A 13957-nucleotide genomic window follows, 5' to 3' on the forward strand; every position below is an offset into this window, starting at 1 on the left:
CTCAGAACAAAACAAAACAAAACAAAACAAAACAAAACAAAACAAAACAAAACAAAACAAAACAAAACAAAACAAAACAAAACAAAACAAAACAAAACCAGGGAACAAAGCAAAGCATAATACACATGAAGAGTGACAAAGAACCAGAGGAAAACAAGAGCTTAAATAAACAAGGGAAAACAAGGGAACGAGGAACACCTGGGGAAACAATCTGGGGAACACCAATCATGAAAAGAAACTACAAAGGACTACAAAACTAACAGGAAACAGGAACAGGGAACTAAACCAGAATTAACATAAAAGTCAAGACAAAAAACAGGGAAAATGTGACATTAATTTTTGTGGTAATCAACATTATGCCACAAATGCTGTCAGTTGAACTTGTATTGAACCCAGAATATTCCTTTTAGAAAATGGTTCTAAATAGTACCAGATAATGGTTCTTCGGCTTAGCAGAACCCTTTTTTGGAACCATTCTTTGAAAGTGCTATATAGAACCTCAATGCTGTAAAGAACCTTTTTGATGCAAGAATTTTTTTTTCACCCCTTTATATATCTGCTCCAATAAAACATTATAGCCTCAATTATGGTTTCACATTGAATATAAACAAACAATAAATAAATAAATATATAAAAGCAAGGCATGTGTGTCAATTAAGTCCTTTTATTTTCTGTTAAAATAAAACATTGTAGAAAAAATAACAATGCTTTTACAGCAATCATTAGTTGAATACATTAATAAATTATTGTGATTAAATAATTCCAAATGCATATTTCACTCACATTAATAAATAGTACATCAACATATACATATGTGAAAAGTCAATAAATGCATATAAAGGGAGGCCTGGGTATCTCAGCAAGTAAAGACGCTGACTACCACACCGGAGTCGCAAGTTCGAATCCAGGGCGGGCTGAGTGACTCCAGTAAGGCTTCCTAAGCAACCAACTGGCCCAGTTGCTAGGGTGGGTAGAGTCATGTTGGGTTAACCTCCTCGTGGTTGCTATAATGTGGTTCTCGCTTTTGGTGGGGCACGTGGTGAGTTGTGCGTGGATGCTGCGGAGAATAGCGTGAAGCCTCCACAAACGCTAGGTCTCAACAAGCCATGTGATAAGATGCATGGATTGATGTCTCAGATGCAGAGGCAATTGAGATTCGTCCTCCACCACCCGGATTGAGGCAAGTCACTACGCCACCACGAGGACTTAATAGCACATTGGGAAAATTGCAAATTTGGGAGAAAAGGGGAGAAAATCCAAAAAACTAAACAAAAAAATACACAATAAGACAGAAATATACATATAGTTTGTACAAATACAAATCTGTTATATACAGTGCAAGGGAATGTAATGCAGAAGAGGTAGGATATGTTAAATAATATAACTGACTAGGCTGTGTATTGCATGTAATTACAGTATAGATTTAACTGTTCATGAGATGGATAGCCTGAGGGAAAAACTGTTCTTATGCCTGACGGTTCTGGTGCTCAGAGCTCTGAAGCGTCGGCCAGAAGGCAACAGTTTAAAAAGGTAGTGGGCTGGGGGAGTGGGGACCAGAGAGGTTTTTCCAGCCTTTTTCCTCACTCTGGAAGTGTACAGTTCTTGAAGGGAGGGCAAGGGGCAACCAATAATCCCCTCAGCAGTCCGAACTGTCCTTTGTAGTCTTCTGATGTCCAATTTCATAGCTGAACAAAACCAGACAGTTATTGAAGTGCAGAGGACAGACTCAGTGACTGCTGAGTAGAACTGTATCAGCAGCGCCTGTGGCAGGTTGAACTTCCTCAACTGTTGAAAGAAGTAAAACCTCTTCTGTGCCTTTTTTAGTCAATGTGGGCCTCCCACTTCAGGTCCTGTGAGATGGTAGAGCCCAGGAATCTGAATGACTCCACTGCTGCCACAGTGATGTTCAGAATGGTGAGCGGGGTTAATGTTGGGGTGTTCCTCTTAAAATCCACACATTTCCACTGTTTTGAGCTTGTTGAGCTCCAGGTTGTTTTGACTGCACCAGTGAGCCAGCCGTTCAACCTCCCTTCTGTATGCAGACTCATCATCATCTTGGATGGAGCAAAGTTCCATGGAAACAAAAAATAGATGTAATGAAGGGTAAATTTCACTAATATATCTGCACAATCCTTTGTGATGTCTTCATACATCAGTGTATATTTTGTAATTTAATGGCAGTCCCTCTCTACAGGTAATGAGGTTTGGGGGTCCAACAGCATCTGTATGAATAGAAATACAGTACACAATTAGGTTCAGAGTCAGTGTTTTAGTATGTGGACAATATATGTGAAACATTCCAAAATTCTATATGGATCACAAATTCAGTCTTTATCACTCATATGCTTAGTGGAGGAGTAGAGAGAAGTATCCTCACAGAACACAGCTGGAAGACATAGTATAGCTGCTTTTAAACTGTAAACCTATGACACAAAGAAATTACATTGTATTAATTATTTACAGTGTATAAATTAATGGCAAAAAAAAAATAGATATAAATATAAAAATGAAAGAGAGATAAAAAGGAGTACTTAAACTCACATAATCTGATAGATTCAAGGCAGACATATTATCAGGGCAGACAATGGCTCATACAGCGGGTGGGATAGATCCATGAAATCACAATAAAAATATTACCTCCCTTTTCTGAACAAAATTTCAGTATTTTAAAGAAAATGACAGCTCACCTCTTGAGTTTGTCTCACTTGCATGTTCTGGTAGAGATCTGTATATATATTGTGCAAAAACTTCCTTTTTTACTATAATATGCACAAAGAATTTGAATCGCCAAAAACAAAAGAAAAATGTGAAAGTGGAGATTTATAGAAACAAAAGGACTTTAATATTGATCTGTTTCTTACCCACACTTATCATATCGCTTCTGTAGATATAGATTTAACCACTAGAGTCATATGGATTATTTTTATGCTGCTTTTATGTTCTTTTGGAGGTTCATAATTTTGGCACCCATTCACTTGCATTGTGAGGATCTAGAGTGCTGAAATGTTCTTCTAAAAATCTTCATTTGTGTTCTGCATGAGGGTGAGTAAATAATGAGAGAATTTTCATATTTGGGTGAACTATTCCTTTAAGTAGGCTGCTTTATTGCTGGAATGACTAGAGTCTTCATCTCATGTGAGGCTTATGATTTTATATATGTTTCAATATTACCATTCATTTCTTTAGGATTACAACTTTTTTAAAGAATAAATACTGGGTGCACCTTTAAGTCATGAGCTGCTTGTGAAGATTCGTTTAAAGTAGCTTCCCCAACACATCAAAAACATTGGGACTCTTATTTTGACAATTTAGAAAGAGACAAACATCCCTTCAACCAATCGACGTTACATAAACACACTGTCCTTGGTAGATAATGTAGATAGATTCTAGGTCAGTAAAAGGGCCCGATTGTTTTTTTGTCACCGTGGGAATTTTATCCCTTCAATTTGATCAAGCATGTCGGTGAAACATGCTCTCAGTCGCTGCCTTGAGCTGGGGAGGTCTGTATTCCAGCTGGGTCTCATCAAACCAGCCGGCCGTGTGGCAGCGAAGCTCCGCGGTGAGCGGCTGCGTGTGTCGCCGCCGACCCGCACCGTCCAGCCGCAGAGCTTCCTGCCCTCCCGCTACCGCTTCTACCGACTGTCTCTCAGCGGGCTGGCCGCTCGGCTCCAGTCGGGTGGTTTCAGGAGACTGGCTGGGGGCGGCTCACCCAGAAACAGGGCTGTTTTCCTGGCGTTTGGTGTGGGATTAGGGCTCATTGAACAACAGCTGGAGGAGGACAGAAAGAGCATAGCGCTGTGTCAGGAAATACAGGTGATATCAACATCCCATAATAAGAATAACTTTGTAAATTAAGTTAAAAAAAAATATAAGTAATAAAAATAATAATTTAAAGTCTATTATTAACAACAAATGATTAATAATTATTGTCATCATACCTAGTTCTCTAACACAAAATATATAAACTTCCATGGTATTACCTTGGTTTTTGGTACCTTTGGACATGGTACAATGGCAGTAGCATATTTTGACATGGCACCATAGTAATACCATGTTTTGTTTTGACGTGTACTATGTTATTCCCATGTTTTTGAGACAGGCACTATGGTATTATTTCCATGTTTTTTGTCCCTTTACTATGGTATCTCCATGTTATTTGGGGCACATGCCATGGTACTTCCCTGTTTTTGGACATTTACCATGGTAATACCATGGTATTCTTTAAAGTGTCTTGGAATACCATTATATATACAGTACCATGGAAATACTATCTGATACTGTCATTGTACCATGATACTGCCACAGTACTTTTTAATGTTTGTGATGTGGACAAATAGCTTAAATTCAATTAGAAGTACACTTATTTGCAAATTGCATGTAAATTCCACTGTAATCAATTACTGCTCGACTGCAATGCAAAGTTACATGCTATTATATAGACATTTTATCTTCTCTAAAGCACCCGAAATTGATGAAAAGCTTAATTAAACCTAGTAATTTTTTCTGTGGAGTACAGCTAAGCTACTATTATTTATTGCAAAGTATACGCAAATTGTAGTAGAACAATTATATCCAAATTCCAGCTCATCACTTACATGCATAATGCATTTGTAATTTGTCACCAAATTCATGTTATTATTTTGGGATAATGTGAGTAACCCATAACACTAATTAAATAGAAATGAAAGAATACGGCAAATTCGTGCAAATTACATCTGTATAACACAAATGTAATTTGTCAGCAGGTGCATGCTGTGTTTTAAAGTTTTTTTTTTTTTTTTTTATAGCCTTTTTTTCACAGTTTTCTGTCTATGTGTAGGCCATATTCAGAAAGAAGAAGTTCCAGACCCCTCTGAAGTCATTTACATCAGGGTACAAGTTGGAGGACTATGTCATTGGGAAACAGATTGGGAAAGGTTGCAGTGCAGCGGTCTATGAAGCAGCAGCTCCCTTTGCGGTCCCTGGAGAGAGTGGAAAGTGTTCACTGGTGGAACTGAACCAGAATGAAAGTGAAAATAAGAATGGAGGACCACTTGGATTCCCCACTATACCGAGCTTTCCTTTAGCTGTGAAAATGATGTGGAACATTGGGGTGAGAAGTTAGAGCATTTTAGTTTTAGTTAGACTGTTAAGGAAGTAGAAATGCCTTTGCGTTTTAGTTCTTTTGAAGTGAAGAATGAACTAGAACAGTGATTCTCAACTGGGTCCCATTTCTGATCTCAGACAGCAGGGGATAAAATGCTAAAAAGAAAACATAACAAAATAAGCAGGCTTTTTAAAAGGGAGAAGAAATTGTAATTTTTACAATTACAGTTTCCCCTTTATTTTCTTCTAGGCTGGTTCATCAAGTGACGCTATCTTTAAGTCTATGTCAATGGAGTTGGTCCCTGCATGTACCCAGGCTTTAACAAAGGAGCAAGGACAGATTACTTTGGATGGGTGAGTTCAAATGAACTGTAGCTGTGCAACAAAGCCTTAACATAGACTGAACCATTGCCAATGGCTTTGCTGTGCTATTTTTGCAGCCACTTTGGATTGGTGCCTAAGAGAATAACGGCTCATCCCAACGTGATCACAGTGTATCGGGCCTTCACTGCAGAAGTACCCCTATTGCCTGGTGCTCAGGAGGAGTACCCTGATGTCCTGCCCGCCAGACTAAATCCACTGGGTTTGGGCAGTAACCGCACTCTGTTCCTGGTCATGAAAAAGTGAGGAACCATGAAAGCACTTTTTCAAGTTATGCCTAAATTGATCCTTTGCTCACAAAGTATCTCATCCCATGACCTGTGTTTAGATTTAAGTCCTTTTTACACCATTTGTGACTATATTCCAGTGAAACCTTTTACAGCAAGTCATTAAAAATTTGCATTTGTGATGATAAAATATTTGTTTAATTAGGTTAGATTAGAGATGAGGTGGATTTTTTTGGTTTGCATGGCACAAAAATCCACCAGCCAATGAAATGCATGCTTTTGGGTCATGTGACCAGAACCAGACATTAAGTCATTAATATAGTTGGTCTGTTAATACTAAGAACTATATGATAAATGCCATAGCGACAACATATAGTTGAAGCAAATTTTCCCCAATTTGGAATGCCCAATTCCCACTACTTAGTAGGTCCTCGTGGTGGCGCGGTTACTCACCTCAATCCGGGTGGCGGAGGACAAGTCTCAGTTGCCTCCGCTTCTGAGACAGTCAATCCGTGCATCTTATCACATGGCTCACTGTGCATGACACCGCGGAGACTCACAGCATGTGGAGGCTCGTGCTATTCTCCGCGATCCACGCACAACTTACCACGCGCCCCATTGAGAGCCAGAACCCCTAATCACGACCACAAGGAGGTTACTCCATGTGACTCTACCCTCCCTAGCAACCGGGCCAATTTGGGTGCTAAGGAGACCTGGCTGGAGTCACTCAGCATGCCCTGGATTCGAACTCGCGACTCCAGGGGTGGTAGTCAGCGTCAATACTCGCTGAGCTACCCAGGCCCCAAATTGAAGCAGTTGTTGATGAAATGGGAATTTGTTAATATATATCCCAAACCTAGCACCATAATTATTACAAAAGTTGTGTTATAATAATAATAATAATAATAATAATAACTACTAACTAGATATACTTTGATTTTGGCTTTACAAAAAGTTAGAACTAGTTTTAAAAGTTTGAAATTTGATGGTTGCACAGACATTACAGTAAGACAAATATCCAGCTAATTAGCTAGACATCAGACAGACTGTTACATTGATAGCCATATAAACTGACTTGTGCTCTTATGAAGACCAGTCTTGCCGAGCTACCTTGGAAGAATGAACTCGGAAGGACAAGAGGACACAGAACGCATCTATTGCGAGCTTTGAGATGTGCTGCGATCTTCCTGTTGTGTAATTAACCGTCAGACTTTTGTGAGCTTACAGCGGGAAACTCTTGAGGAAAAAACAAAATAATAAATGTACTTCGTCTGCCACCGTAGTACCGAGTTCTTGCCCATGTCACCATCCGATGCATCCTCGAATTCAAGGACACATCCAGGTAATTTCCTGCGTTCTCGGTATTTGCGTTCTTGAGGATTGGAATCGAACTTCGGCATGGATGGTGACGTAGAACGAGTCCACAAGAACTAAGAACACAAAAGAACGCACATTGAGAAACAGCCAAAGTCTTTCTAGCAACTCAGTCCACTGTCGGCCATCTTTGGAACGCTCTCAAGAGGCTATTTCCAGTCATGACAGTGCAGCTCCTATCTACTTGAATGGGGAAAGACCAAAATCTCAAAAACGGTCGGTCAAGATTACGAACAAAGAACATATTTCAAATCAGCAATAAAGTTTGATAATACTGGAATCATAAATTGTGCTTCTTTACCTCATATGCTAAAAACCTAAATTTTTCCTGTTTGTATAGCTAATGCGCATGCACGTTCTCAAGTTGATTGTCAGGTGATGTCTGTATCTAAAAGGTGATTGGCTCTTTTACCTGTAAGGTGGGACTTCCTTTCTACATCCGTTGACCGTTGGACATTCCAGTTTCTCCCATTCATTTAAATAGAAGTGGCCCATCTCTGCTAAATAGTCTCTGGTTTTAATTAATGAGCATTCCGTTGGCACGTTTAAACATTCCGTCAATGTAAGTCTATAGGATTTTTCAGATATTTGATCATCCGCTTTGTGAAAACCTTAAATCCGGTCAGTTAGAAAAGACACAGCATACTAAGTCAGAACGGTCTGAAGGTCTTTACCAAGTTTCACGGACGTAACTTAAAAGCTCTAGGCGGGGTTAATATTAGAAGTTTTGGTTGCAGTTTAAGGATTAAAAAAATAACATTAACCAAGTTTATAGAATAACAGTATTTTTGCTTTGTCAAGCCAACATAACATTTGCCCTATATTTATATCATCACGCTCTATATTTCAGTATCAAGCTGTCTCCCATAAAGAAGTAATATATTTATACCGTGTTTCAGTATATCTGCCACTATTCCCGATGGCTTGTAATTTGCATTAAAGCAAGTGTTGTCAGATGGGTTTTATTTTGCATTAGACCATGTGAATGATCAGCATGGGTTTTGCCGTCTTTCAAGTACAAACTGTTGTTGGAGACATGCAACTGATCAGTTGTGAATAGCCTTGTGCAGAAAATCTATTATTTTCTGTGATTTAGATTCTTTTGTCGCATCAGATGTGAACAGGCCTTCAGACTAATTTTCTGATGATCGATGCTTGTGGACATTATTTTCATTTTAAGAAATTATACTTGATGTTGTTGTGTTGTAGTTACCCATGCACCCTGCGGCAGTACTTGGAGCTGAGTGTGCCAGACCGGATGCAGGCCTCTCTCATGTTGCTACAACTGCTGGAAGGGGTGGACCACCTGTGCAGACAGGGCATCGCTCACAGAGACCTCAAATCAGACAATGTGCTACTGGAATTTGACTGTGGTAAAAGTTCCAAGACAAAGCTGCAAAAACTTTTACCAATGATGAATCATATTTGATTTACAGTTTACAGTAGGGAAATGCTTATCAATTCCAAGAAATGTACAGGATCTTAATGCTGTCTGTTTTATTTTATAGCTGGGTGTCCCAGATTGGTGATCACTGATTTCGGGTGCTGTCTGGCTGAAGACTTTGGCCTTAAACTGCCCTTTAACAGTCGGTGGGTTAGCATAGGAGGTAATCCCTGTCTGATGGCACCTGAGGTGAGAAACTTTATACAAATCTCCTGAAACATGACACAACATCAAATGCATCACAAAATGCATCTTGAGCCTTGAGATTTGGAATATAGGATTATTATATTGGCTTGGCAAAGCCAACATACTTTTATTCTACAAACTTTTTGAAAACCCTAAACCGTGACCAAAATTTCTAACACTAACTCCTCCTAGAGCTTTCAAGCTACATCCACCAAACTTGGTACATACCTTCAGACTGTCCTTACTGTTTTTACTATTCTGACTTGGTGTGCTATGTTTTTTCTTACTGATCGGACTAATGGTTTTCGCACAGCGGATGATGAAAAACCGGAAAATCTCATCGGCTTACATTGATAGAATGTTCAATTTAAATTCTAAATGTCAAAAAATTCAAATGTAAACAAACCCACTATCTGTCTCGCTTGCTAGCTGGTGATTTGCCTTACTGTAATGTCTGCATAACCATCAAACTTTTACTTTTGAAACTAGATTAAGCTTTCGGACAAGATTTTGTTCATCAGATATTAAAGTTTGTCTTTAGAGACTACACCTATCTAGTTCTAGAATACTCTAAATAACTTCTGAATTAAGGCCATGTCCACACTAATCCATTTCGCCTCTCATCCACACTAGAATGCAGTTTTTCTGGAGCATGGAGCATTTTGAAAATGCTCTCCATTGCTGCATACTTTGGAAAACGATGACTTGAGGAATCTGAAAATGCTTTTTTTGAATGAAAACGGATTGGTGTGGATATGGCAACAAATCTGAGTAATTTAGAAGATTTTGAAAGGATTGTTCCAGGTTCAAAACAACTTAAGCTTCAGAAAAATAATTTCAGTTTGTAAAAACAAACAAATAAAGAAAAACATTGACAGTTACGAGCTTACAGTGGAGGTCTATGGGGCAATATATATTGCATTCATTGTAAGTGGATTTCTGTCAACACTAGTTCTGCAACTAATGATTATTTTGATAATCGATTCATCTTAAATTATTTCTTCAATTCATCATTTAATTGCTTAATCAGATAAAAAACGATTTTTTATTTCCTATATTTTATTAAAATGTGATTTTTAAAAAGCAGAAATGACAAAGGATTCGATACTCTCACGAAACTTTAAACAAAGTCTGAATCATGAAAGTTAAGTTTGATTTTTACATTTGTTCCCATGCGCTGGACAACTTGGGTCGTGTTTTTTCCACTTCAACTTGTCTCCATTATTTCTCAAACGAGTTATCATGCAAACACATTTTGTACTAGGTTGTAAAGTGACGTCACTGACGGAGCTTCTCCGTGCTCCCCATACATATCCAACTAATCGATTATTCAATTTGTTGTCGATGATTTTTAGCATAAATTATTATCGATTTGATCAATTAGTTGTTGCAGCTCTAGTCAACCCATTGTAAAAACAGAGACATTGAAATAATCTTCTGTGGCAATCGACAGTATGCCATCATTGCTGTCGATAGATTTTAAATAATGTTTGGCTTGTGGCTGGCACCATTACCTAACATTTACAATGGCTAATATACTGGACATTTATGTATCTATATCTTTCTGTAGGTCGCAACAGCAGTCCCAGGTCCAGGGGTAACGATCGATTACAGTAAAGCAGATGCCTGGGCCGTAGGGGCGATTGCTTATGAACTTTTTGGTCAGCCAAACCCCTTCTACAGCTCACAGGGGCTGGAGAGTCGCAGTTATCAGGAAAGACAACTCCCTCCATTGCCTGACAGTGTACCTGCTGATGTACAGCTAGTAGTGATGTTACTGCTACGTAGAAATAATCATAAGGTAATGTCTTCACATAAACATTCCCTCCAGTTCTCAATTTGTTTGTTTGAATTTATTTAATGGGTTTATTAATTGTTACTGTCTTACAAAATGTGGGTGAATCTCACAAAAACATGTTGAGGTCACATTTCACCCCAGAATCACATTACATGAAGAAAATGAGGTGTTTTTATGATAGTATTATTTTATTTGCATTTTGACATTATCTTTATGACAGTTAAGCAACCAAATTCCCATTACTGTAACGCATTTTACTTTGAGTTTTTATGTAATTCCCGTTATTCTTAAAGGTGATTCTCATTTCTATAATGCTTTTGGTTCTTTTTTTGTTGTTGTTTTTTGCTTAATTGTCATGAAAATGGCACATTGCAAAAATTCTTAACCATCTTTAAAAAAATAGGCTTCAATTTTCTTAATGCAAAGTATAATTTCTTATTTTTTTCCTTTTGATGTTGGGGTGAAATATGACCTGGAAATTTTCTCTACAGGTTTTCGTCAGATTCACACATGTAGAAACCAAAAAGAAAATTTGAACTTTGGTTGAGAAGATAAACCTGTTCATTAACTGACTTATCTGACACATTTATTTAATAATTGATTTGGTCATCTCCAGCGCCCCAGTGCACGTGTGGCCGCTAACATGCTTCATATCTGCCTGTGGGGCAAGCGTGTTGTGGCCAGTTTGGACTGGGCCAGACTGGATAAAATGATCGACTGGCTGCTGTGTCAGTCTGCAGTGGTACTTCTGAAGAGTCGCGGTTCCAGCGGGAGTTCGGTGGAAGCTGAGCTTCAGAGAGCCTTTCTCGCCAACATAGAACTTGAAGACCTCCGTACTGCAGTCAGTTTCCTCATGTATGGGCAAGCGCAGTGGCAGTCTCCGCTTATGCACTACACTGAACCATAGAATGTGTGTGTCTATGTTTACTGTAGAAACAAGCACAGCTGATTAGTAGGTCAACCCTTTTTCCAAGCTGTTCCTTTAGTTTTGTTAATGTAGACCATGAAAGCACTTTAATTTAAATGACAAGGATTTTTTGCAAAAAAAGTTTTAGCGCATCAAAATAAAGCTTATGGAAATGCAAATTATCACTGAAACTCTATGTCGATACATTAAATGTTGCGAAAAACTGGTTTGGAAACACTTTTCGTCGAGAAAATTGGCATTAATGCAAAAATGTAGTGTCACATGACAGAATTTGCCCCAATCGTTAGCCTGTGTTAATCATGACGACAAGGTATACAGCCTTGAAAGCCAATTTATTGTACATGATTATGGATTGATCTTAAATGCATAATCATGCAAACATGACACTTCCAGGAGTGCCAACACAAATATCTCGTATCGTGCACATGGACGAGTGCACGGAGAACAAATGGATGGCCACTGTTTGTGATTAATTTAATCACGCCTTCCATTTATTTATTAAAGCTGCTTTTCGACACCATTCAGAATAATAAACACCAGTCATGGAATTAGCCTACAATACAAAAAACATATCATTTCTGTGCACAAAGATGTTTTAAATTAAAAATAAATACACAATACTAGAAGAAAAGCTTCAGTGTGCTTCTTTGAAACATGAACATATAGCACAATTCTATAAAATTATTGTTTAGCTTTTGAAAAATGCAGGCAAAATTCCCTATATTAAATTAAATAAATTACCAAATGAAAAAAGCATTCAATTAAACAAAAATTAAATATCAAACGAAAAAAAAAATATTTTTAGACCTATATATGCCTTTTCTTTACACAAACTTAAATTAGCCTTACCCTGTTCTGCAGATGAAAAAAGTTGTGACATTCTCAGAATGTTCTACACTTTTTTTCAAGACTATAAACCATCAGAACTATTTGTCCAATGCGGAGTTCACTTTCAGAAAACGAGCTTTTGAACATTTTAAAACTTTTACATTTTTTAAATCTAACCCTCTTTACTTCAGATCGCATTTGCTGAGCTTCTTCAGAAAATGTAAATTGCATTATGATGCTAAAATTAATTTTAGATGATAATCAAGTTCAGTTTGTCATTAAAAGTTGTGGGACAAATATGCGGGACATGATGCAGTTGTGATGGCGATGCTTTAGATTAGATGATTGTTCAAAATAGCCTATTGAATATCAGGAATGGATCATATGTAAACCCTGATATTACACCACATCATTTTTCTTTAATAGCTGTGCACACAGCACATACACATCGATGGATGGTCCTTATACTAAGACTGAATGTTACCCCACTACTTGGTGCAGGTTTCCAGCTTGAACAGGGCCATGACGATTCATTTTCGGGTCGGAACCGGTGGCAACCTGTGATAGGCACAACATCAGGACCAATATTACAGTTCTATCAGAAGGGCAACTGCTCCCTTTTGATTGCAATTCCTCATCTAATGATTGCATTTATTTGTGAATTAAAATGACAGTAAGCTGGCTAATTTCAATGAATTTTCTCAATACTCTACCCATTTTACCAAAACTTCAGGGGGAAAAAATTAGGGACATCTGGGAAGCGAATTAGTGATAAACACACATTTCTGAATGGAAACGGCTTCAGGGCAGATTTCTTTTGCGCTAAACCAAAACTTATGCGACAAAGTGTTTTTTAGGCATGACGTCATTACGCACACCATTTTTATCAATAAAAGGCCATTTGACTGGAAACAGGCAGAAGACGGCAAATTTTGCAAAACAATTTACGCATTTTCAATTTGTCGATAGCAAAATAGCGCGAAAAGTGGATGGAAACAAGGCTACTGACATAATTTGAAATTATGTTTTTGCACTTTTTCACCATACATAAGAATGACTCTTTACTCTCCCCCATCATTTAAACATCAGTATAATGATAATTTGTATATGAGCAATAAAATTATCCAAAATAGTCCTGGTAGAACTCATGTAAAAAAATTAATAAATAAAATTGCCTGTGCTTTGCATAATAATGCATTACTATACACAGTATATCGCAGTACTTATAATAATTAAGATTATAAAGGGGTATGTCAGAATGTTAGCATGTTATCCAGTTAAAATAAGATCATCAAACGCAGTTTGCAACCCATTTTACTTTTGTAATCTTGACATATTTCCAAGTAAAACTCGATATTCAGGAAATTGATTGGTTCTTGAAAAGTGGGCAACCAAAATGGAGCCATGTGCTTGGACGTTAGGTGTTGGAAAGTAAGAGGAATTTGTAATAAAGTTTATTTTTTATTTTTTTTAAATTATAAAGACATTTTCTGTGCACAGTAAAACCAGCAACTTACATTGAAAATGTACATAGAATAAATGTTGATTTCATATTGACTTTATTCTAAATAGTCTGAAAGAATTTGAATAGCATTGAAATAACCTATTTTTGTCTTCTGCATGTGGTAATAAAACAATCTGCTCATTGAATGGTTGTATTTGATTTTTTTATTATTACTAATATTTACACAGCAGCATATTATCAT

General features: G+C 37.6%; 1 protein-coding gene across 1 annotated transcript; it reads left to right on the forward strand.

Moving 5' to 3' along the window:
• The first annotated feature begins 3323 nt into the window (after positions 1-3323).
• LOC127418777 (serine/threonine-protein kinase PINK1, mitochondrial-like) lies at positions 3324-13901 on the forward strand. Its single transcript, XM_051659594.1, has 8 exons — positions 3324-3813; positions 4820-5092; positions 5336-5439; positions 5526-5708; positions 8277-8440; positions 8576-8700; positions 10268-10498; positions 11112-13901. The coding sequence occupies exons 1-8, from the start codon at positions 3457-3459 to the stop codon at positions 11400-11402; spliced, it is 1728 nt and encodes a 575-aa protein (XP_051515554.1). The 5' UTR covers positions 3324-3456; the 3' UTR covers positions 11403-13901.
• The last annotated feature ends 56 nt before the right edge of the window (positions 13902-13957 follow it).

Source organism: Myxocyprinus asiaticus, chromosome 28 (genome assembly GCF_019703515.2).
Source record: "Myxocyprinus asiaticus isolate MX2 ecotype Aquarium Trade chromosome 28, UBuf_Myxa_2, whole genome shotgun sequence".
Classification (NCBI taxonomy): Eukaryota; Metazoa; Chordata; class Actinopteri; order Cypriniformes; family Catostomidae; genus Myxocyprinus; species Myxocyprinus asiaticus.